This window comes from Gopherus flavomarginatus, chromosome 2, assembly GCF_025201925.1.
Source record: "Gopherus flavomarginatus isolate rGopFla2 chromosome 2, rGopFla2.mat.asm, whole genome shotgun sequence".
NCBI lineage: Eukaryota > Metazoa > Chordata > Testudines > Testudinidae > Gopherus > Gopherus flavomarginatus.
Window position 1 is genome coordinate 191847516 of NC_066618.1, and position 24804 is coordinate 191872319.

The 24804-nt window shown below is 43.7% G+C and overlaps 2 protein-coding genes across 3 annotated transcripts; one reads left to right on the forward strand and one right to left on the reverse strand.

Moving 5' to 3' along the window:
• Positions 1-218: 218 nt before the first annotated feature.
• Positions 219-18405, reverse strand: TDP2 (tyrosyl-DNA phosphodiesterase 2). The gene is made up of 7 exons (XM_050941852.1): positions 18118-18405; positions 17947-18032; positions 7631-7798; positions 5803-5894; positions 5223-5341; positions 2080-2250; positions 219-896 (listed from the first exon to the last, which is right to left on the reverse strand). Exons 1-7 carry the CDS (start codon positions 18361-18363, stop codon positions 615-617), a joined length of 1164 nt encoding a protein of 387 aa, XP_050797809.1. The 5' UTR covers positions 18364-18405; the 3' UTR covers positions 219-614.
• A 308-nt stretch (positions 18406-18713) lies between these two features.
• On the forward strand, positions 18714-21726 carry ACOT13 (acyl-CoA thioesterase 13). 2 transcript variants are annotated; one of them, XM_050941884.1, is made up of 3 exons: positions 18714-18841; positions 20265-20449; positions 20949-21726. In XM_050941884.1, exons 1-3 carry the CDS (start codon positions 18758-18760, stop codon positions 21103-21105), a joined length of 426 nt encoding a protein of 141 aa, XP_050797841.1. In that variant the 5' UTR covers positions 18714-18757; the 3' UTR covers positions 21106-21726. The 2 variants fall into 2 exon arrangements, with proteins under 2 accessions (XP_050797841.1, XP_050797842.1); XM_050941885.1 differs by having other exon boundaries at positions 18741-18836.
• The last annotated feature ends 3078 nt before the right edge of the window (positions 21727-24804 follow it).

Genomic DNA, 24804 nt, shown 5'->3' on the forward strand with positions numbered 1-24804 from the left:
AAGTTTACAATCCAATATCCTCAGTTCTTAATGCCATTCTGTGTAATATTTCAGTTTATTGAACTATTTTTTCTGTTAACATCTATTCATCCTTCTGTTATCCTTTAAGACTGAACTCTGAATTACACTGAAATGTCCTGAGTTACGTGAGACGAAACTAGGTGCTTTGTGAGAAATAAGACAGTGATTATGGCATTAGTCACGAAAGAAACAAGACATTTACACTAAAAAATTTACAATTTATTGAGACTATTACAACAAAAAGTGATAAAAGAAAAAAAGAGCGTGAATGACAATGCTTTAATTCTTTGATGGATTATATTTGAGATTTCGTCTTTTCCATTTCAAAAAGAATTTTGTTTGTATTTCTGTACTTTATTACCACATTAAAATATATATTTTAAAAAGCCTGCTAGAATGCATACCAAGAAAATAAAAAGGTTTTGGCTTTTTACTATACAGTCATCTCAGCAGATGTTAAATGAGTTGGTAACTCCTTAGGATTGTAAAACAAATCTTATATAAGCTTAGAATTTAATTTTTGTGAAATCCAAAGGTTAAAAGATGTAAGAGCTTTTGCAATAATACACAGACTTTAAAAGCTTTGGTTTTCTTTATAGTATCACATCAAAATCACACAGAAGACCCCAGTGATCGCTGGGAAATCTACCACAGTCTAATTTTTCTAGTCCAATTAAGTCCAAACTCCGTGGAATAATTTGTTCCCCTTCTGCTGCACTTCGGAAGAATATGCGATCAAATCGGAACTTACATTTGTAATTTGCATCCAGGTTAGAATTGCAGTTTGTGTCCCATGTATAACGGCAGTGCTCTGGTTTGCCCAAAAATTCCCATATGTCCAAAATATTGTTAGGTAAGCCACCTACTTGAGTAACCTAAAGAGAGAAAAACGGAACAACATTATACCCACTAATGCCTTTAATGTAATATGTATGACAATCATTTGCTGAACCTAGAATTTAGATATTACAGCATATTGTTTTTCTGCACAGCACTGGCCACAACAGGAAATCACAACTATTAAACCACTATTTAGAATAGGATAGCCCCTCAAGAATTTCAGAAATATAAAAATATAAACCACTTAAGATACTGATTGTTCATGCTGCACTTTCCAAACCAAAGTGTCTGTAAGAAACCACTGCATTTTTAAGTGGCTGAACCTGATTAGTATTACTCAAGGCCTAGTGTTGCACAAACACCCTCAGATGGAACCCCGGTAACAATTTTTCAGAAGTGACCTTATTTTCAGTCCCTCCATTTTTGGGTGCTCAAATTTAAACACATAGGATCTGACTTTCCAGAAGTATTGAGCACCAACAGCTCTTGCTAATTTCAACTTGAAGTGTCGGTGCTCAGCATCTCTGAAAACTGAGCAACTAAAAATGAGAAATATCCTAATTCTGGGTGCCACAAAGTTACAGCTTGCACAACAGACTCTGTGTATTTCTTTAGAGGAGCAACATGAAGCCAACTGGGGAGGAAAAACAACCATTCCTTTTAATTGTGATTTCACTTCAGCTGTAACATTGCTCCAAAGGATACATGCACAATCAAGCATAAACTACTACTTGGCAGCAACCTCACTTGTCCCACTTTCACGTTTTCACTTAATGGATAGGGACACTACAGGTATGTCTACAGAGCAGCTAGACACTCCTGACTGGATGTGCCAACCTACTCAGCCTTGTTTCATTACTGTGCAGATGTCTGGGCTCCAGCTGGAGCCCAAGCAATAGTAGCCTATGAGGTGGGAAGGTCTCAGAGCTTGGGTTCCAGCCTGAGCTCAGAAGTCTACACAGCAATGAAACAGCTCCGCAAGCTGAGTCCTGTCAGCTGGCATGGGCCAGCTGTGTGTTTTTCTTTGCTATGTAGAAATACCCTAGGAGGCACGCCTGTACAAGTATGAGGGTAGAAAGCTCAACATCTCTGTCATGTATAACTGATTTATGGGAAAAGTCACTGTACCCTATAAAATGAAAGAAAAGAAAACCCCCAGTAGAGTTCACCATGGTGGTTTGTCCTCAAAATAATTCTAAATGGTTTACCGCTATTCACCTCGTGGTCTCTTAGGTTTGTATCCCCTCCAAATATAACGGTAGTTGACTCCGATGCCTCCTGCATTGTCTTTAACACCTGCCTCAGTTGGTTTAGGCGTTCCTTGGCATGACCCTTTGTGCTCTCTAGATGGGAAGTCATAAGGCAGAGTTCATTACCAGATATATTCACCTGTTAGACAAAGAGAGAAACATTAAATCATACGCCATGGAACAAAGTTGAAGGCCAAAGACAAAACGTACTGTTCAAATATTGAATAGAAACATTCTTCTGCTTGTTAAAACTGCTGTTATACATAATAGAAGTGATTGACAACTTGATATTGGGCCTCTCTAATTCTACTGTCATAAGTGAGGTTTTTGACAGTGATTATGCTACTAGCAGCAGGCTTACACATTGATTTTTAAATAAGAATTCAAATCCGGTTCAGTTCACAGCTTATATATGGCAAGAAGTCCTCCTCACCCTAAAATCTTAAAATTTTGCTGAGCAAGACAAGGTCAACCTGTTTAGAGTTCCTTTATGAAGGCAGAATTTTCAACTTTTTATTTCAGAGCCATGCTAACTACTCCATGCTTAACGCTGAAGGTGGCTTTCGGTTAAAAAGCCAATGCTGACCTCTACTCCAACCTAAGTGAAACAAGTCTTCCGAAAATTTAAAATGTATTATCTTATATTAAGGTAGAATATTTTTCTGAAAAGTCTGAGGTGTATATACAACTATTTCGAAGACAGAAAGGTTGTAAATATGCATCAGTAACAGAAGGGGAAAAAATTAACAAGATGTATTCTAAAAAACCAATACACACCTGCCTATCAGGAAAGTCAAAAGTTTAGGTTCTAGTTTACATTATCTGGGTGGTTTTCGTTTTCTTAAAAGTATATAAATGCAGAGCTAAGGTATCCCAAATAATCTAACTTTGCCCTTCATTTCCTACCATCCTATGCTCCCTCTGTGTAAAAAGATCATGTCTGGCAAGTATGAAGGTTAAACACTTTACTTTGGTGGTTTGGTAAAAAACACTGCAGCATAACTTTGTTAGAGACTAAAAATCAGAGACTGACCCACGGACACTGGATTTATGTCTTACTACAACCATCTATAACCCACCAACCACCTGCCCCCCTCCAGCTGCCTATCCCCCTACTTCTGAAGGGGTATTAACAGGCCACTTCACCATGAATGGTCCCTTGAAATACGTGTTATCTACTTACGCTAAACAATCTGTTCCACCTTATACTTAGCTATGACACTCCGAGTATGTCTATACTGCAATTAAAAACTATGGTTGGCTGTGCCAGCTGACTTGGGCTCAGGCTAATGGGCTGTTCAATTGAGATGTAGACATTCAGGCTTGGGCTCCAGCCCAAGCTCTGAGATCCGTCCACCTTGCAAGGTCCAAGAGCTCTGGCTCCAGTCTGAGCCCAAATTACACCGCAACTAAACAGCCGTGCAGCCTAAGCCCTGCAAGTCTGAGTCAGCTGGCACTGGGTATGTCATAAACAGATAGTTAAGGGTTAATGTCTCTTTTACCTGTAAAGGGTTAACAAGCTCAGTGAACCTGGCTGACACGTGACCAAAGGACCAATCGGGGGACAAGATACTTTCAAATCTTGGTGAGGGAAGTCTTTGTTTGTGCTGTTTGTTTTGTTTTTGTTCTCTCTTGGGACTAAGAGGGGCCAGACGTACAACCGGGTTTCTCCAATCTTTCTAAAACAGTCTCTCACGTTCAAAATAGTAAGTAATAGCTAGAAGGCGGATTAGTCTTTTGTTTGTTTTCTTTATTTGCAAATGTGTATTTTGCTGGAAGGATATTTTATCTCTGTTTGCTGTAACTTGTATCTTAGGCTAGTGGGGAGGGAGTCCCTCTAGTCTATGTATAAGCTTAGACCCTGTAAATATTTTCCATTCTGGGTTTACAGAGATAATTTTTATTTTTTCTTTCTTTAATTAAAAGCTTTCCTTTTCAAGAACCCAACTGATTTTTTTTTCCTTGTGTAAGACCCAAGGAGATTGGGTCTGAACTCACCAGGGAGTGGTGGGAGAAAATCTGGGAGGGGGAAAGGAGGGGGAATGGTTTATTTCTTTGTTTTAAGACTCACGGGGGTTTGGGTCTTGGGTCCCCCAGGGAAGGTTTTGGGGGGACAGAAAGTGTACCAAAACACTATATTTTTGGTTGGTGGCAGCGCTATCAGATCTAAGCTAGAAATTAAGCTTAGAAGGGTACATGCAGGTCCCCACTTTTTGGATGCTAAAGTTCAAAGTGGGAATAATAGCTTGACAGGGTAGCCACGGGTTGTTAACTGCAGTGCAGACATATCCTCTGAGTATATTTGCCAGACCTGAAGAAGAGCTCGGCGTAAGCCTGAAAGCTTGTCTTTGTCACCAACAGAAGTTGGTCTAACAACAGAAATTACCACAGCCACCTTGTCTGTCTAATATCCTGGGAACAACACAGCTACAACACCACTGCATATTGCAGGTGGGGATAGATTAGACCTTGTATACTTTGTAGTTCTACCAGCAGTTGAGGACAACTTAATCTATACCTATTTTTGGCTTACTCAGACTAAGGGTAAAAGTATTTGAGGTTTAAGAAGCCCCCAGCAGAACAGACTTACCACAGGATTGGAGTTTAACCATTTAAATGGCTAAACAACAAATAGTGTCTGATGTGGGGAAAATTTAATGAAAAGGTGCAGTGGAATTTCATAGATCTTTGGTATATATATGAAACCTAAGAGGTACAACACTGTAGGTCTCTCTTGTTACGGGAGGGTTAAATGAGGGATAATCTCTGAATAGATGACACATGGTGGGTTGATAATGGTACAAGAAAATGGAGTAATGTGACCTATATAATACACAGTTGTTCGGGTTACCATGATTTGTTAAAAGCACGGGTATGTGGAAGAGAGTACAGTTAAAATTGTTTGATGCATCCTTTTAGTGTTTTTATAGGAGACTTCAAATGTAAATGCCCTACTTTTCAAGTTATTTTTTCTCTTAAATTATGATGACCTGTTGATGCTTTTTCCCTTCAAATTTAGTACCCATATTTACAACCTTAACTCCAGACTAAAAGATTTGTCCCCTTAAATTAGACATTCAACTGCTTTGTAACATATAGTGACCCACTTACATGCACAACTAATAGATTTCTCATCATGGAGGTTGTTGGGAAAGGAATTATTTCTTGCCTTAAAAACTTCACTCTTGATTTTTTCAGCATTACGGCAGTGAAATAACCATCTACATTACCTAAAGAGGAATAAGGAAATGAAATAAAAGTTCAGTGCTGCATGAACTGTATTCATCCATCCCTTCATACAGAAGAATTATATATTTTCACAGAGATCTTTTCAGGGTGCACATTTCCTATCCTAATCCATACATGTAGCTATTTTCATTAATAGTAAAGGATCCGAAAATGAATTAATTTTGACTCTGTCCTTAATTTTAAAATCTGCCTTTCTAAAAGAAAAAAAGCCAGAAGAAAGTGACAGTTAATATATTCATTTATAATTTGCATCAAACTGGATTCCAGAATTTAGAAGCCAAGGAAATTCATTTCACTGATTCCTTCCCCTACTTTTTTTTCCTTTCAGCTTCTACCAATGGTGAGAGGGGTATTAACAAGCCAGCGAGTAGAAAATAACATTTCTTGCTGCTTCTATCCACTTGAAGCAGACTTCTCAATTTTTTAGGCCTTCCTTTTTTACCTGGAATGATTGTGTAACCGACTGCTCTCTTCTGTAGGTAACTCAAGTATGGTGGAATAACCTCCTGTAAAAACACCACATCTGGACTGTATCTGAAATCAGCAAGACAAGTTTACGATATAACTTTTAAAACAGACACAGTTTTTCACATTGTAATGACAATATAAAAAGAATAAGGTTTTGGGTGTAGGGTTTTTTTTTTTTAAACATGAGAAGTGGCTACAATGGTTTCCAAAGAAGCTCTGTCACATTTGTTGGCATTTAAACATGCCACCATATTTGGAGGGAAAAAATAAGATTCAAACCTGTATTTTACCAACAAGGTACTAAAATAAGGGGGCCTCATTTCCTCACGTAGATCTGGATCTCGCAGCATCTGTCTAATTTTATGCACATGAGAGAATTTAAGTTAGTGACGGAAAATATAGCTTCAGGGCACATTTAGAAGTCCTAAGATTTCTAGGAGAGTCCAATTAAGACACATCACCTTTGTGATATCAACATCCAATATCTCCCTGCCCAAACTGACAGGTAAAGGGCAATTGCTCTCCTTAGCCTTGTCTACACTAGATCTTTTTTTAAAATCTTCTGTTGCACTACTATGGGTGGCTCTCCTGTTACTAGTAACACTGGGAGCATTCATGTAGACAGGACACAGACAGCAGCTTGTCACTGTTTTTATGTAAACATGCTCTGAGCAGGTAGAGGGTTTGATACTGGGATAATTTGCATGAAGGGAAAACAGGGCCTTGTTTATCCATGAAAAATTGCACCAGTTTAGTTATCAATTTAAAACTGTCCTGATAAACCAATTTAAGTGTATCTAAAGGGTTAATTTGTTTAAATTGGTTTAGTTTGCACTGCTAAATTACAATATTAAGATAACCAATACAGGCAAGGATTACACCTGTATGAGCGTAATCCATCCATTTTACGGGTTTGCACAGATTTAACTAAAAATAATCATCAACTCTGTAGTTCTAGTGTGTCTTCACAATTTTTACTGCATTCTACCTATCCTGCAAATTTTAGGTTTTAAATTTTATACAAATGGTTCTAAAGTTATCTACTGCAAAGCCATCACAATAGATCAACTGAAGACTGTTGAACAGCAGCATTTTTAAGGTGGGAACTCCCTGTTCCCAACCCCACTCACTTTAGCAAAGAATAAATGTCTCCGATGTAATGAGATTATTTAGCTGCTAACATTTTTAAAATAATATTGAAAATAAATGCAACCCCCATGTTTCATGTTCAGATTGCACAATTCAAATTACAAGTAATATGGAAACAAGAGAACAGTAAGGTCAACTCAGCCACTTTATATGTAATCAGGATTTTGTATTCCTGTTTTTCCTTTTGTGAGTGACCTTTTTATGCTTTGTCTTAGACTACACACCATAAAATAAGGCAAGCTGTGCAACATGGTCAAGTTAATACTGTCGCTGGAAGCACAGCATTTGCATTTCCTGATGTTAAATCTATTATTTCAACCTCTTGACTCATTACTATAGCTAGATATTTTAAAAATAAGCATTAATTGATATTAAAAGTTATATGTTACAGTGACTAGTTGGCAAAAAGGCTTTTTAGTACCAAAGCCTGCATATTTTGGGAAATTAGGTTCAGAACCTCTTTTGGCCAACCAAATTACAGCTTTTAGTCAAACTAGTTTAGGATTACACATATCAAATTTCTGTATTATAGTATTTCTGTATTCGGTGCTTGGATACATTGGGGGTATACATCCTATAGACACTTCAAATACGATATGATACTTCAGAGTCTAAATGTTAAACTGACTTATAAAGGAGATAACAATACTTACAATGCTAAATAAGAGCAGACTCCTCTAGCTCTGTCTTGTTGATTTCCCAGATCCAGACCATCAATATTCCAGGTAAGTAAAGAGAACCTGCTATCATCTTCTTGTTGCCTGCAGTCTGAGCTGTTGACTCCAGAACTACTAGTAGTAACGTCAGTAGTCAGGTCAATGCTAGAAAGAATATTTAAAATTTTGCTTTCAGTAAACAGAGCATTCCCCTGCAGTAACTTCCATCAAGACGTTTTTAGACCTCCCCAACTAAAAACCTATTATTGAACATAATGCAAAAATTAACATGAATTAATCTCTAATTTAAAAACACCTAAAATAAATACACTGACTGAGAACATATGCATCAATCGCCTGGTGAGTTTAGTATATAGCTGTAATTAATTTTTTTCATTGCAGACAAGACAAAAGGACTTGATTCTGATTTAAGTTACGCTGGTGGAAACCATCTTGACACAATTAATTTAAATTCTCTCCACACCTTTTAATCACCAGGGAGAATCTCAGGATACATGAAAGTATTTGAGCAGGTTTAATACTAGAAAAAGAAATAATGGGCACCTAGTTTTATATGTCTGCGTTCTGAAGCTACTTTGACTTCTCTGTGTGTACGCACCTCCTCTAAAATATTAATGACTGTGTATTTTGCCAAATTTTTTTATTTTATTTTTTTGGAAGAAGCACCCTAGTCTACTGTGTTTCAAAGATTAAGGTCCTGTCTACACTACAAACTTTACTAAGATTAACCAGCATGCTTCTACAACGTGGTACACAGACTGTGTTGCCGTATCACTTGAGTTTTCTTGTGGGATTGGGAGCAAACTGTGTTCAAAACCTTGTTAATGAGGTGTGCTCCAATTCAAGTTCCTGTAGTAAAGCTGTAGCACAGCTTGTCCCCCATCAAAACTGGCAAGACAAGATCAAATGGTCTTTTAGGAAAGTTGGGGACACTATGGGATTTAATCATACTGCTTAGGCACAACAAATTTATTGTCAAGATAGGACCTATAACCAAAACATTTCCTCTCTACAACTTTTAAACATTAGTAAGTTATGCACTGTTGCCATGCTTAGCGCTTTAAAGATAAGATAATAAGATCCATGCCTTAAGGAGCTTCAATCTAAACTGGATAAAAAGAAAAGAAACCAGAGGCTGTGGGTACTCCAGGGATATGACAAAGTAAGAGCGAGCTATATTGGGCATGCATTTCCAAGACTTCCCTGCCAAGATTAAATTTTATGGTTATACTATAATGTGAACTCATATCACCATCCTTTTAATGTAGCTATGAGAACATGGGTGTTTGCTTAGTGGTGGAAAGCTAACCAAAGCAGTGTATTTTCTAAAAGGACTTGGAATAGGGAGGACATCCCAGACATAGACTATGTCTGTAGTAAGATTTTTCTATTAATATTTCCCAATTCAGTTCCACTAGTGGAAGGTAAATACATGCTGTGCTCCTGCTGCCAACATGTGCTCCATCTACACTAGTCTAACAACACTGAACTGATTGTGAGAAATTTTAGCAAAAATTTATCAGGCTTTGTCTACATGGGAAAGTTACACCAGGATAATCTCTTATGTGAATTTAGATTGACATAGTTAAAGTAATGACTTATGTGCCTGACCAACCTGATTGCCTTCTATGATGAGATAACTGGCTCTGTGGATATCGGGAAAGTGGTGGATGTGATATATCTTGATTTTACCAAAGCTTTTTATACAGTCTCCCACAGTATTTTTGCCAGCAAGTTAAAAAATAGTATGGATTGGATGAATGGACTACAAGGTGGAAAGAAAGCTGGCTAGATCATTGAGCTCAATGGGTAGTCTTCTACAGCTTGATGTCTAGTTGTCAGCCGGTATCAAGAACAGTGCCCCAAGGGTCAGTCCAGGGGCCGGTTTTGGTCAACATCTTCATTAATCAAGTATCAGAGGGGTAGCCATGTTAGTTTGGATCTGTAAAAGCAGCAAAGAATCCTGTGGCACCTTATAGACTAACAGACATTTTGGAGCATGAGCTTTCATGGGTGAATACCCACTTCGTCAGATGCATGTAGTGGAAATTTCCAGGGGCAGGTATATATATGCAAGCAAGCTAGAGATAACATGAACTGGAGTTGGCAAAAGCTGGGCTGCATGTGCCAGCCAACCCTAACAACCCGGCGCCAATTATTGCTCCACAGCACAGGAAATTTCCCACCTACAAGGCAGGTGATGACACCGAGGCCTTCTTGGAAAATTTTGAAAGAGCCTGTCTTGGGTACAGCATTCCCGAAGACCAGTACATGGTAGAATTGAGGTCACAGCTCAGTGGACCTTTAGCAGAGGTGGCAGCTGAAATGCCTAAGCAGCAAATGAATGACTATAAACTTTTTCAAACCAAGGCCAGATACAGAATGGGGATAACCCCAGATCATGCCCGTCGGCGCTTCAGAACCCAAAAGTGGAAACCAGAGGTGTCATTTCCCAAACACGCCTACTACATTGCAAAAAACTATGAGGCCTGGATAACAGGAAACAACATTCAAACCTTGGAAGAACTGAACCTCCTCATACAAATGGAGCAGTTCTTGGATGGTGTTCCTGAAGACATCACACGGTACATACAAGATGGAAATCCCAAAGATATCGCTGAGGCGGGGGAGATTGGAGCCAAATGGATGGAACTGGCAGAAAGCAAAAAAGCAACTGTCAAGGGGAACGATTACCCCAGGGGGCACACAGACCATAAACCCTACAACCGAGGACAGCCAAAGACCCCACATACCACCCAAGTAAAGCCACAGATACCCTGCCCTTCAACCTCACCAGTCTCCAGTAACTCACCTCGGCCCAGTGACCCATCAGATGGAAGATGCTTTAAGTATAATGAACTGGGACATATCAAGGCCAACTGTCCCAAGAACACCATGCGAGTGCAATTCATTACACCACCATCACACCAAAGATCCCCAGGCCCGGATGCCTCTCAAATACCCTTGGAGCGAAGGGAAAATTTGAGAGTGGGCGGAAAGAAGGTTACTGCGTGGAGAGACACGGGGGCACAAGTGTCAGCTATCCACCAATCTTTCGTTGACCCCAAATTCATCAACCCAAAGGCCAAAGTTACAATTTACCCCTTCATGTCACAAGCTGTAGACTTGCCTACAGCTCAACTGCCTGTCCAGTACAAAGGCTGGTCAGGAATATGGACTTTTGCAGTCTATGACAATTATCCTATCCCCATGCTACTGGGGGAAGACTTGGCCAACCAGGTGAGGCGGGCCAAGAGAGTGGGAATGGTTACACGTAGCCAAACCAGGCAAGCTTCCAGACCCATTCCTGTTCCTGAGCCGTCCACAGAGGCCCCGTCTGTGTTACCAGAGACCCAGGCAGAGGTAGTGGACCCGGATTCCATGCCTACCACTGAAGCAGCCACAGCATCTCCAGTCCCAGGCCCGGAACTGGAACAGCAACCAGCACCAGCAAGTGCAACCACATTTTCAAACTCAACGCCAGAGGGCGCCAGCGAGCCAGAACTGGCAGAAGCCAAAGACAGCCATACCCAAAAGGCTCAGCCAGAGCCTGAAATACCCTCAGGTGCACCAGCAGAGAGCGGTTCACCAGCAACGGAAACAACCCCATCACCTACATCGCTTCCAGAGGGACCAAGCCCAAGTCCACAGTCTGAGGAAGAACTGGTGACCCCAGCCTCAAGGGAACAGTTCCAGGCTGAGCAGGAAGCGGATGACAGCCTTCAGAAAGCTTGGGCGGGGGCACGGAGCACCCCACCGCCTCTCAGCTCTTCTAATCGATCCCGGTTTGTTATAGACCAAGGACTTTTATACAAGGAAATTCTTTCTGGTGGACACCGGGAAGAATGGCAGCCGCAAAAACAGTTGGTGGTTCCAACTAAGTACCGGGGGAAGCTCTTAAGCTTAGCCCATGATCATCCCAGTGGCCATGCTGGGGTGAACAGAACCAAGGACCGGTTGGGGAAGTCCTTCCACTGGGAGGGGATGGGCAAGGACGTTGCCAAGTATGTCCGGTCTTGTGAGGTATGCCAAAGAGTGGGAAAGCCTCAAGACCAGGTCAAGGCCCCTCTCCAGCCACTCCCCATAATTGAGGTCCCATTTCAGCGAGTAGCTGTGGATATTCTGGGCCCTTTCCCAAAAAAGACGCCCAGAGGAAAGCAGTACGTACTGACTTTAGTGGACTTTGCTACCCGATGGCCGGAAGCAGTCGCCCTAGGCAACACCAGGGCTAACACTGTGTGCCTGGCCCTAACAGACATCTTTGCCAGGGTAGGTTGGCCCTCTGACATCCTTACAGATTCAGGGTCTAATTTCCTGGCAGGGACCATGGAAAAACTGTGGGAAACTCATGGGGTGAATCACTTGGTTGCCACCCCGTACCACCATCAAACCAATGGCCTGGTGGAAAGGTTCAATGGAACTTTGGGGGCCATGATACGAAAATTCATCAACGAATTCTCCAATAATTGGGACCTAGTGTTGCAGCAGTTGCTGTTTGCCTACAGGGCTGTACCACATCCCAGTTTAGGGTTTTCACCATTTGAACTTGTGTATGGTCACGAGGTTAAGGGACCATTACAGTTGGTGAAGCAGCAATGGGAGGGGTTTACGCCTTCTCCAGGAACTAACATTCTGGACTTTGTAAGCAACCTACAAAGCACCCTCCGACACTCTTTAGCCCTTGCTAGAGAGAACCTAAAGGATGCTCAGGAAGAGCAAAAGGCCTGGTATGACAGACATGCCAGAGAACATTCCTTCAAGGTAGGAGACCAGGTTATGGTCTTGAAGGCGCAACAGGCCCATAAGATGGAAGCATCATGGGAAGGGCCATTCACGGTCCAAGAGCGCCTGGGAGCTGTAAACTACCTCATAGCATTTCCCAATTCCTCACTAAAGCCTAAAGTGTACCATGTTAATTCTCTCAAGCCTTTCTATTCCAGAGACTTACAGGTTTGTCAGTTTACAGTCCAGGGAGATGATGCTGAGTGGCCTGACGGTGTCTACTACGACGGGAAAAAAGACGGTGGCGTGGAAGAGGTGAACCTCTCAACCACCCTGGAACGTCTGCAGCGGCAACAAATCAAGGAGCTGTGCACTAGCTTCGCCCCATTGTTCTCAGCCACCCCAGGACGGACTGAACGGGCATACCACTCCATTGATACAGGTAATGCTCACCCAATCAGAACCCCACCCTACCGAGTGTCTCCTCATGCCCAAGCTGCTATAGAACGGGAGATCCAGAACATGCTACAGATGGGTATAATCCGCCCATCTACCAGTGCATGGGCATCTCCAGTGGTTCTGGTACCCAAACCAGATGGGGAAATACGCTTTTGCGTGGACTACCGTAAGCTAAATGCGGTAACTCGTCCGGACAACTATCCAATGCCACGCACCGATGAGCTATTGAAAAAGTTGGGATGTGCCCAGTTCATCTCTACAATAGACTTAACCAAGGGGTACTGGCAAGTACCGCTAGATGAACCTGCCAAGGAGAGGTCAGCATTCGTCACCCATGCGGGGGTGTATAAATTCAATGTCCTTCCTTTCGGCCTTCAAAATGCACCCGCCACCTTCCAGAGGCTGGTAGATGGTCTACTAGCTGGACTGGGAGAATTTGCAGTTGCCTACCTCGATGATGTGGCCATTTTTTCAGACTCCTGGCCCGAACACCTACTACACCTGAAAAAGGTCTTTAAGCGCATCAGGCAGGCAGGACTAACTGTTAAGGCCAAAAAGTGTCAAATAGGCCAAAACAAAGTGACTTACCTGGGTCACCAGGTGGGTCGAGAAACCATAAACCCCCTACAGGCCAAGGTGGATGCTATCCAAAAGTGGCCTGTCCCACGGTCCAAGAAGCAGGTCCAATCCTTCTTAGGCTTGGCCAAATACTACAGGCAATTTGTACCCCACTACAGCCAAATCGCTGCCCCACTGACCGACCTGACCAAAAAGACCCAGCCAAATGCAGTTAAGTGGACTGATGAGTGTCAAAAGGCCTTTACCCAACTTAAGGCAACTCTCATGTCTGACCCTGTGCTCAGGGCCCCGGATTTTGACAAGCCATTCCTAGTAACCACAGATGCATCTGAGCGTGGTATAGGAGCGGTGCTCATGCAGGAAGCAACAGATCACAACTTCCATCCTGTCGTGTTTCTCAGCAAGAAACTGTCTAAAAGGGAAAGTCACTGGTCAGTCAGTGAAAAGGAATGCTATGCCATTGTGTACGCCCTGAAAAAGCTACGCCCATATGTTTGGGGACGGCGGTTCCAACTACAAACTGACCATGCTGCACTAAAGTGGCTTCATACTGCCAAGGGGAACAACAAGAAACTTCTTCGTTGGAGTTTAGCTCTCCAAAATTTTGATTTTAAAATTCAACACATCACAGGAGCTTCTAACAAAGTTGCTGATGCACTCTCCCGTAAGAGTTTCCCAGAATTCAGTAGTTAAAAAGTGTTCTTAAAATGTAAAAGTCTGTTAGTTATATACTTAGAAGTATATGTAAAGGTGTATGTGTTGTATTAATCTGTTTATTTTCAAGTTCTAGAAGGAAATCGCCGCCAGTGAGCTTCCCCACTGTCTGCAATTTGGGGGGCGTGTCATAAACAGATAGCTAAGGGTTAATGTCTCTTTCACCTGAAGCACCTGACCAGAGGACCAATCAGGAAACCGGATTTTTTCCGGTGGAGGGAATTGTGTGTCTGAGTCTTTTGTCTGTCTGCCTGCTTTCTCTGAGCTTTGGAGAAGTAGTTTCTACTTTCTAGTCTTCTGTTTCTAAGTGTAAGGACAAAGGGATCAGATAGTAAGTTATATGGTTTCTTTTCTTTGGTATTTGCATGGATATAAGTGCTGGAGTGCTTTGATTTGTATTCTTTTTGAATAAGGCTGTTTATTCAATATTCTTTTAAGCAATTGACCCTGTATTGTATCATCTTAATACAGAGAGACCATTGGTATGTATTTTTCTTTCCTTTTTTATATAAAGCTTTCTTTTAAGACCTGTTGGAGTTTTTCTTTACTTCAGGGAAATTGAGTCTGTACTCACCAGGGAATTGGTGGGAGGAAGAAATCAAGGGGAGATCTGTGTGTTGGATTGCTAGCCTGATTTTGCATTCCCTCTGGGGGAATAGGAAAGTACTTTTTGTTTCCAGGACTGGAAACAGAGAGGGGGAGTCACTCTGTGTAGTTTCACAGAGCTTGTGTCTATGTATCTCTCCAGGAGCACCTGGAGGGGGGAAGGGAAAAAGGATTATTTCCCTTTGTTGTGAGACTCAAGGGATTTGGGTCTTGGGGTCCCCAGGGAAGGTTTTTCAGGGGGACCAGAGTGCCCCAAAACACTCTAATTTTTTGGGTGGTGGCAGCAGGTACCAGGTCCAAGCTGGTAACTAAGCTTGGAGGTTTTCATGCTAACCCCCATATTTTGGACGCTAAGGTCCAAATCTGGGACTAAGGTTATGATAAGCCGGTATCAAGAACAGTGCCCCAAGGGTCAGTCCAGGGGCCGGTTTTGGTCAACATCTTCATTAATCAAGTATCAGAGGGGTAGCCATGTTAGTTTGGATCTGTAAAAGCAGCAAAGAATCCTGTGGCACCTTATAGACTAACAGACATTTTGGAGCATGAGCTTTCATGGGTGAATACCCACTTCGTCAGATGCATGTAGTGGAAATTTCCAGGGGCAGGTATATATATGCAAGCAAGCTAGAGATAACGAGGTTAGCTCAATCAGGGAGGATGAGGCCCTGTTCTAGCAGTTGAGATGTGAAAACCAAGGGAGGAGAAACTGGTTTTGTAGTTGGCAAGCCATTCACAGTCTTTGAATAATCCTGAGCTGATGGTGTCAAATTTGCAGATGAACTGAAGCTCAGCAGTTTCTCTTTGAAGTCTGGTCCTGAAGTTTTTTTGCAGCAGGATGGCCACCTTAAGGTCTGCTATAGTGTGGCTAGGGAAGTTAAAGTGTTCTCCTACAGGTTTTTGTATATTGCCATTCCTAATATCTGATTTGTGTCCGTTTATCCTTTTCCGTAGAGACTGTCTAGTTTGGCCGATGTGCATAGAAGAGGGGCATTGCTGGCATATATTACATTGGTGGACATGCAGGTAAATGAACCGGTGATGGTGTGGCTGATCTGGTTAGGTCCTGTGATGATGTCGCTGGTGTAGATATGTGGGTAGAGTTGGCATCGAGGTTTGTTGCATGGATGGGTTCCTGAGCTAGAGTTACTATGGTGCAGTGTGGAATTACTGGTGATAATATGTTTCAGGTTGGCAGGTTGTCTGTGGGCGAGGAACACAGACAACCTGCCAACCTGCAACATATTCTCACCAGTAACTGCACACCGCACCACAGTAACTCTAGCTCAGGAACCAATCCATGCAACAAACCTCGATGCCAACTCTGCCCACATATCTACACCAGCGACATCATCACAGGACCTATCCAGATCAGCCACACCATCACCGGTTCATTCACCTGCACGTCCACCAATGTAATATACGCCATCATATGCCAGCAATGCTCCTCTGCTATGTACATTGGCCAAACTAGACAGTCTCTACGGAAAAGGATAAACGGACACAAATCAGATATTAGGAATGGCAATATACAAAAACCTGTAGGAGAACACTTCAACCTCCCTGGCCACACTATAGCAGACCTTAAGGTGGCCATCCTGCGGCAAAAAAACTTCAGGACCAGACTTCAAAGAGAAACTGCTGAGCTTCAGTTCATCTGCAAATTTGACACCATCAGCTCAGGATTAAACAAAGACTGTGAATGGCTTGCCAACTACAAAACCAGTTTCTCCTCCCTTGGTTTTCACACCTCAACTGCTAGAACAGGGCCTCATCCTCCCTGATTGAACTAACCTCATTATCTCTAGCTTGCTTGCATATATATACCTGCCCCTGGAAATTTCCACTACATGCATCTGACGAAGTGGGTATTCACCCACAAAAGCTCATGCTCCAAAACATCTGTTAGTCTATAAGGTGCCACAGGATTCTTTGCTGCTTTTATCTTCAGTAATGATCTAGATGATGGGATGGGTTGCACCCTCAGCAAGTTCGTGGATAACGCTAAGCTGGGGGGAGAGGTAGATACGCTGGAAGGTAGGAATAGGGTCCAGTGAGACGTAGACAAACTGGAGGATTGGGCCAAAAGAAATCTAATGAGGTTCAGCAAGGACAAGTGCAGAGTCCTGCACTTAGGATGGAAGACAATCATGCACCGCTACAGGCTGGGGACCAACCGGCTACGTGGCAGTTCTGCAGAAAAAGACACGGGGATTACAGTGGATGAGAAGCTGATATGAGTCAATAGTGTGCCCTTGTAGCCAAGAAGGTGACAGGCGCATTGGGCTGCATTAGTAGGAGCACTGCCAGCAAATAGAGGGAAGTGATTATTCCCCTCTATTTGGCACTGGTGGGGCCACACCTGGAGTACTGCATCCAGTTTTGGGCCACCCACTACAGAAGGCATGTGTACAAATTGGAGAGATCCCAGCAAAAATGATTAGGGGGTTGGGGCACAGGACTTATAAGGAGAGACTGACGGAACTGGGGTTATTTACTCCGCAGAAAAGTGAGGGGGGATCTGATATCTGCCTTCAATTACCTGAAGGGGGATTCCAAAGAGAATGGAGCTTGGCTGTTCTCAGTGGTGGCAAATGACAGAACAAGAAGTAATGGTCTCAAGTTGCAGTGGGGGAGGTCTCGGTTGGATATTAGGAAACACTATTTCACTAGGAGGGTGGTGAAGCACTGGAATGGATTACCTAGGGAGGTGGTGGAATCTCCAGCCTTAGAGGTTTTTACCGTCAGGCTTGACAAAGTCCTGGCTGGGATGATTTAGATGGGGATTGGTCCTGCTTTGAGCAGGGGGTTGGACTAGATGACCTCCTGAGGTCCCTAACCCTGATATTTTATGATTCTACAGGTGTGGGTATCTATGCTGTTGTGCAGGGATATATGAAACAAACCGGACTCAGGGGCAGGCAGCTCACTGATACACACACGATGCACGGGAGGGGGGCTATCAGAGCCCGAGAGCCTCACACAGGGGTGGATTTTGAGACTCGCCCCGCCTTTGGAAAGGGGCTTCACGGCGGGGGACGAGCAGCATCAACAACGCTAGGGAAGCAGAACCTGGCCGCGGAGCCCCCCTACAGCTGCAACGCGCCGGCCAAGGGGGAGTCAGGCAGATGAGGCGGGTGCTGGGCCAGGGCTCGGCTGTCACCTTTCCTGCGAGCTTGACCCCGACCCCCACAGCCCTCCGCGGCCTCGCTCACCAGGTCTCCGCCGGGGCCCGGGCCGGTGGGCTCCCGCCCACGTCTCGCTGCTCCCCGGGCGGCTCGAAGTAGGAGTTCAGCGCCCTCTGGAAAGCAAAGGAGCGGGAGTCAGGGCCCGGCGCAGCAGCAGCCTCCAGCCCGCCCCGCACCCGGACCCGGACCGGGCCCCACCTGCATGTGCCAGTCGTTATCCGCCAGGCAGCAGCGAGCCAGGGCCAAGTCGCTGCTGGTGATGGAGACGAACTCGGCGCACAGGAGCTTCCTGCGTTTCGCCAGGGGCAGCGTCTCCACCTCCTCCTCCTCGGGCCGGGACAGCGCCTCCTCCTCCTGGGGCCGCGAGGGCGGCTCTGACTGCAGACCCCTCTCCCCCTCGGGCCGCTGCTCCAGCGGCCCTTCCGCTGCACTGTCCCCCTCCATGGCCCCGCGTCCCGCACAAACCTCCACCGGCCTCCCGGCCACCTCCAAGCAACGCGCCTGCGCGGCCCTCACCCAATCCCCGCAGCCCTGCTAGCAGACGCACGTTCCGCGCTCGGCCTCGGCGGCAAGGGGGGCAGCGACCTCAAGCCCCGCCCCACCCCACGAAACCTAGGCAGGGGCGCGCGCGTGACCTCCGTGAAGGTGGTAACAAGGGCCGCGAACGTTCGGCCTGTGGAACGTGGTGAATCGGGGAGGGGCCGAACCAGGCTACTGTGGCCTCGAGTGAGGGGCCAGGGAGAGCGCGGGGGGTGGGCTCGGGCCAGCCCCCTTCTCGTGCTGCGTGTAGGTGCCGGTCTCTCTGCGGAAAAAGGACGTCGCAACCAGTCTTTAAACCATGAGCTCCCTCACGATCCAGTCCTTCCGGGAGATGATGAAAAGCCTGCTGAGCTCATCCAACTTTGATCGGGTGTTGAGTAAGGTATAGTTGTAGGTCGGATTGATGCCTGGCAATTGCATAGCGTTTGTTATATGAGACGTGCTTCCTCCAAAGTGTATCAGTAATTTGTGTGTAGCCTTCGACATGTAGGCTTGGCAGAACTTGATTTTCTTTTGGTATGATTTTGATGGATAGTATTAATATTTATCTTAGAACATCTTTCTGTATTTACTACAGCAACAAAAGAACTCCTTCAATGGCTGTAGCTAAATGTCTTCTCTACTGTGGTGCACCTACACCACTGTAATATTTCTAATACAAACAAGCCCTTGGCAACTGTGCTAGCCAACAGTGTCATGTGGGGAAAAAACAAAGCAAACACTTTTCATTAGCATTATGTCAAGTATAAAGTCAGACAAGTCAACTTTCCATTTTTAATAAGAGTTCAGTAGAGTTTGTCTCAAAGAGCTACTGAAAGCTCAAGATGATTAGAATACACAGACAGAGTGCATAGTTGAGACACAGGATGGATGAACTAATATCTTTCATTGGATCAACTTTTGTTGCTGAGAGAGACAAACTTTTGAGCGTACCCAGAACTTTTCTTCAGATGAAGTTGGTCCGGTAAAAGACGTTACTCACCCATCTTGTCTCTCCAATATCCTGGAACCGACATGGCACCCCAACACTGCATACAGTGTACATATTTGTTTTTATAGGAGATATGTATTTCCCTAGGGAAACAATTTGCAGCTGGAGATTTATAAAAACATCTGACTTGACACTTAAACCATAATCAGAGGGTAGCCGTGTTAGTCTGGATCTGTAAAAGCAGCAAAGAATCCTGTGGCACCTTATAGACTAAGGGTATGGCTACATCTGGAATTTCAAAGCGCTGCCCCGGCAGCGCTTTGAAGTGTGAGTGTAGTCAGAGCAGCAGCGCTGGGAGAGAGCTCTCCCAGCGCTGCGTGTAAACCACATCCCTTACGGGTGTAGCGTGCAGCGCTGGGAGCCGGGCTCCCAGCGCTGCTGCCCTGATTACACTGACGCTTTACAGTGCTGTATCTTGCAGCGCCCAGGGGTGTGTCTTTTCACACCCCAGTTGCAGCGCTGCAAAGTGTGAGTGTAACCAAGGCCTAACAGACGTTTTGGAGCATGAGCTTTCGTGGGTGAATACCCACTTCCTTCCATGCATCTGAGGAAGTGGGTATTCACCCACGAAAGCTCATGCTCCAAAACATCTGTTAGTCTATAAGGTGCCACAGGATTCTTTGCTGCTTAAACCATAATGTTTTAGTCCTTTATTTTTCTCCTCCCCTCATTAGTCTAAAAACTGAACCAAGATTTATTTTCAAGTTGATCTGTTTACTTTGAGAGCACTCACCGGACTTGTAATTGTCCAAATGTTTCCCCTTATGGAGATTCTGAATTAACAGAATTTTGTTCCTTATTTCTGTTTGTTCAGATGACAGTTCTTTCTGCAACTTCTGGAAAGGTTGTTTGTGAAATGAAAATAGAGGAGGAGCACACAAACAGAGGTGGCACATTGCATGGAGGTTTGACCGCTACACTGGTAGACGTAGTGTCAACAGCAGCATTGTTGTACACAGAAAGAGGAATGCCTGGGGTCAGTGTGGATATGAACATTACGTATGTATTGAACATGCTTACTGTCAGATGTTAAATCTTAACATTTGATGTGTTCTACTAACAGGGACCAGATTCTGCTAAGTTTTTCTTCCATGATCTAGCTACCACTTTAGTGACAAACTGCAGTCTGAAAGAACAACTTCTAATAAACTCAGTATAGATCTTGTTTGGGAATATCGTCACGTGGTTGAGACACTAGTTTGAGGCAGTCAAATGTTCTTTAAGCTCCCTCTTTTATTATGTTTGGTTTAATGTCCTATGTACTTTTAGGTAACAAAGTCCAAATTCTATAATCTTCTCATGCGTAGAATTTCAGTGGAAACATTAATGTGAACTCTGCCTGAGGAGAAGCTGCAAGAGTGAGGCTTGGGAAAAGGTGCAAGGGGTTAACTGCAAACTAAGTCTGGTAGCTCCTTCAAAAAATAATTTTAAACAGATGAAAGTTCCCTGATTTGTAGCATGTTGTTGTATAAAACAATTGTTCTGTTTTTTATTCAAGATACATGTCTGCTGCTAAGATTGGGGAAGAGATATTGATCACAGCTCAGATTCTGAAGCAAGGAAGAAGTATTGCCTTTGCCAGCGTGGATGTAACAAACAAGGCAACAGGAAAGTTTGTAGCACAAGGAAGACATACTAAATACCTAGGACAGTAATAGAAGAAAATAATATCTAAAAAGGAATGTTTGTGCTTAAGAAGCTAGCATTGATGGTTTTTTTTTCTATTTCAAGCTCTATCAAGTTACCACAATCTGAAGGCAAGTAAATGATCTATGTAAAATAAGTTGGTCTCAGTCCCATTCCTAGTGGAAAAGAGTTCACATTGTAACTGGCACTAATTCTGAGCTTGTTGCAGTCTTGGTAGAGAGACCAAGGACTGAAGAGACATGGAGACCAATGTACTTTTTCTGTGCCTGAAGATAAGGTCAGTATTGAGGCTCACTAGTGGTACTGTGTGGGGAAGCTTTCTGCTCCCCATTTTGTACCTCTCTTATGAAAATCTGTTTCTAGTCTCCAGGGCTGTCAGTTCATAAACTTTCAAAAACCAAAGCAACTAATCAGCTGCATTTTTTGGTCCTATACTGTAAAATATTAAAGTAACAGGTGTTACTTGTGCAGTATTGCTATTTTAAATTATTAATCTGAAATAATATTTTGCAAATGAAAAATGTAATACATTGAGAACATAGGTAAGTCTTTATATTTGGCAAATGCCTAACTGCTTAGAAAATTCAAGAAGTACACTTTTAATAAAAGCTCTCACACTACAACATTAAGGCCTGGTCTACACTACGCGTTTAAACCGATTTTAGCAGCGTTAAACTAATTTAACGCTGCACCCGTCCACACAACGACACCCTTTATCGATATAAAGGGTTCTTTAAACCAGTTTCTGTACTCCTCCCCGACAAGAGGAGCAGCGCTGTAATCGGTATTACTGTATCGGATTAGGCTTAGTGTGGCCTCAAATCGACGGTATTGGCCTCCAGGCGGTATCCCACAGTGCACCATTGTGACCGCTCTGGACAGCAATCCGAACTCAGATGCACTGGCCAGGTAAACAGGAAAAGCCCCACGAACTTTTGAATTTCATTTCTTGTTTGCCCAGCGTGGAGCTCTGATCAGCACGGGTGGTCATGCAGTCCCAAAGAGCTCCAGCATGGACCATACGGGAGATACTGGATCTGATCGCTGTATGGGGAGACAAATCTGTTCTATCTGAGCTCCGTTACAGAAGACAAAATGAGAAAGCATTTGAAAAAATCTCCAGGCTATGATACAGAGTCCACAGCACAGTGCTGTGTGACAAGCATAACGGAAAGCCAAAGAATCAAATGGATGCTTAGGGAGAGAGGGAGGGAGGGGTACTGAGGACTCCAGCTATCCCACAGTCCCCGCAGTCTCCGAAAAGCATGCCTGTAGGGTCAAACACATTGTCCAGGATGTCTCAGGGTATGTGTCATCAATTCCCCCCTCCCCCCCATGAAAGAAAAGGGAAAAAAATCATTTCTTGACTTTTTTATATGTCACCCTATGTCTACTGCTGGTAGACATGTGCTGGGGAAATGAATAGCAGCATCCTCTCTCCTTCCCTCCCCGGTGGCAGATGGTACCGTACAAAAGGACTGATAGCTGTCCTCATCATCCTGTGAGCGCTCCTGGCTAGCCTCAGGTTAGGTCAGCCGGGGGTGCCTGGGTAAAAATAGGAATGACTCACGGTCATTCCTGGTAGATGGTACAGAATGGCTGGTAACGGTCCTCATCATAGCAACTGGGGGCTGATTTCCATCAAACCCCCCCCCCCCACTTCATGTCTAAAGAAAAGATTGTGTACTGCCTAGAATATCATAGCAGCTGGAGGCTGCCTCCCCCTCATTTTATCTCACTAAAAAGTAAGTGTTTCTTATTCCTGCACTCTTTATTACTTCCTCACACAAATGGGGGGGACACTGCCACGGTAGCCCAGGAAGGTTGGGGGAGGAGGGAAGCAACAGGTGGGGTTGTTGCAGGGACACCCCCTAGAATAGCATGCAGCTCATCATTTCTGTGGGATCTGACACAGAGCAGCTATGTTCTCTGGTTCTCTGATAGACTGGTTCTCTAGGACACTTGCCCCATATTCTAGGCAGGACTGACTATTTTTAGATACAACATAAAGGAGCGAATGACTCGGGGTCATTCCCATTTTTGTCTTTGCACCCCCGGCCAACCTCAGTGAAGGTCAGCCAGGAGCACCCGTGACAGCAGCAGATGGTACAGAACGACTGATAACTGTTATCTAATTGCCAATTTACAATGGCACAGCAGACGGTACAGAACAACTGGTAACCATCTCTGCTACCTTGCAAAGGCAAATAAATGCTGTTGTGTAGCGCTGCAGTACCGCCTCTCTCAGCGGCATCCAGTACACATACGGTGACAGTGACAAAAGGCAAAACGGGCTCCATGGTTGCCATGCTATGGCGTCTGCCAGACCAATCCAGGGAAAAAGGGCGCGAAATGATTGTCTGCCGTTGCTTTCACGGAGGAAGGATTGAGTGATGACATTCACCCAGAATCACCCACAATACTGTTTTTGCACCATCATGCATTGGGATCTCAACCCAGAATTCCAATGGGCGGGGCGACTGCGGGAACTATGGGATAGCTACGGGATAGCTACCCACAGTTCAACGCTCCAGAAATCGACGCTAGCCTCAGTACATGGACGCACACCACCGAATTACTGTGCTTTGTGTGGCCGCGTGCACTTGACTTTATACAATGTTTTACAAAACGGGTTTATGTAAAATCGGAATAATCCTGTAGTGTAGACGTACCCTAAGTAAGCTCATTCAGCGCAGACGAAGAAACTATTTTCACTGTGGAAAGTTGTATAGTTATATTGTGCTAGAGCAGTGTTTCTCAGTGCCTCAACCTCTAGGGGTGGGACTGTGCATCACAAAATGCAATCAGGAGGGTTGTGAGATGTTGAAAATTTCACAACCATTCTGAAGCTAAGAATATTTCCAGAATAACTTTAGGGGCAGCCAAAACCTTAAAGTGTTTGAGGTCAAGTGGTAGTAGTTGTATTATAGAGGTTTATCATTAATATTTTTTATTTTTTAATATAAAATGCAACTTTTTCCAAGATGACCATTACCTCCTTTTTAAAAATTAATGTACCGTGTATACTCGTTCATAAGCCGAATATTTCTGGCAAAATGACAGATCAGAGAGCGGGGGTCAGCTTATAAATGGGTCTACACCAAAATTTGATGATTTTAAAATCTGTGGAATCACTGAATTGAATATCTAATACATTGTCATTTTTTTGATTCGCCAGATGGTGCTGCTTTGCCACGTTATATCCAAATTCGTGCTATATCGGGGTAGAGGTGTAAGTGAAAATTATTCACGCAAAAAGGCAGGATTTGTACAAATACGTCTGCCATATTTATTAGAGCTGTTTCAGGTGGTAAAGTCAATTTTCCATAACTACATAAAGCAACCAGACCAGTGTTTCTCAATCAATGTGTAGCAACACCTCCCCCAAGGCAGTCAGGAGGGTCATGAGGCACTGAACATTTTGTTACAATCTAAAGCCAAGAAAATCTCATTCCAGGCACACACACACACACCCTTATCTTTCAAGGTCAAGTATTCTGTGTCAGCCTCTTAAAACACACAAAGGCTGATCAGGGATAAAAATATATATATTCTTTTACAGTAAATGTAAGGATAATTTTTTACTTAGAAAAAGGAGTCTGAAAAACACCGGCCTAGACAGCCAATACAGAGAATCACAGAACTAGGAAGCAAAACCAGCAGCACAACATATTTTATATTGCTTGTAATTTTATTTCTGTGAATGC

Excerpts from the sequence above, each read along its gene's own strand:
- TDP2 (XM_050941852.1), bottom strand. The coding sequence starts at position 18,363 with ATGGAGGGGGACAGTGCAGCGGAAGGGCCGCTGGAGCAGCGGCCCGAG. Across the intron at positions 5,342-5,802 it reads CGGTTACACAATCATTCCAG|GTAATGTAGATGGTTATTTC; the intron begins GTAAAAAAGGAA and ends ATTCCTCTTTAG. Across the intron at positions 2,251-5,222 it reads GAAATCTATTAGTTGTGCAT|GTGAATATATCTGGTAATGA; the intron begins GTAAGTGGGTCA and ends TTTGTCTAACAG.
- ACOT13 (XM_050941884.1), top strand. The coding sequence starts at position 18,758 with ATGAGCTCCCTCACGATCCAGTCCTTCCGGGAGATGATGAAAAGCCTG. Across the intron at positions 18,842-20,264 it reads TTGATCGGGTGTTGAGTAAG|ATGACAGTTCTTTCTGCAAC; the intron begins GTATAGTTGTAG and ends CTGTTTGTTCAG. Across the intron at positions 20,450-20,948 it reads AGTGTGGATATGAACATTAC|ATACATGTCTGCTGCTAAGA; the intron begins GTATGTATTGAA and ends TTTTTATTCAAG.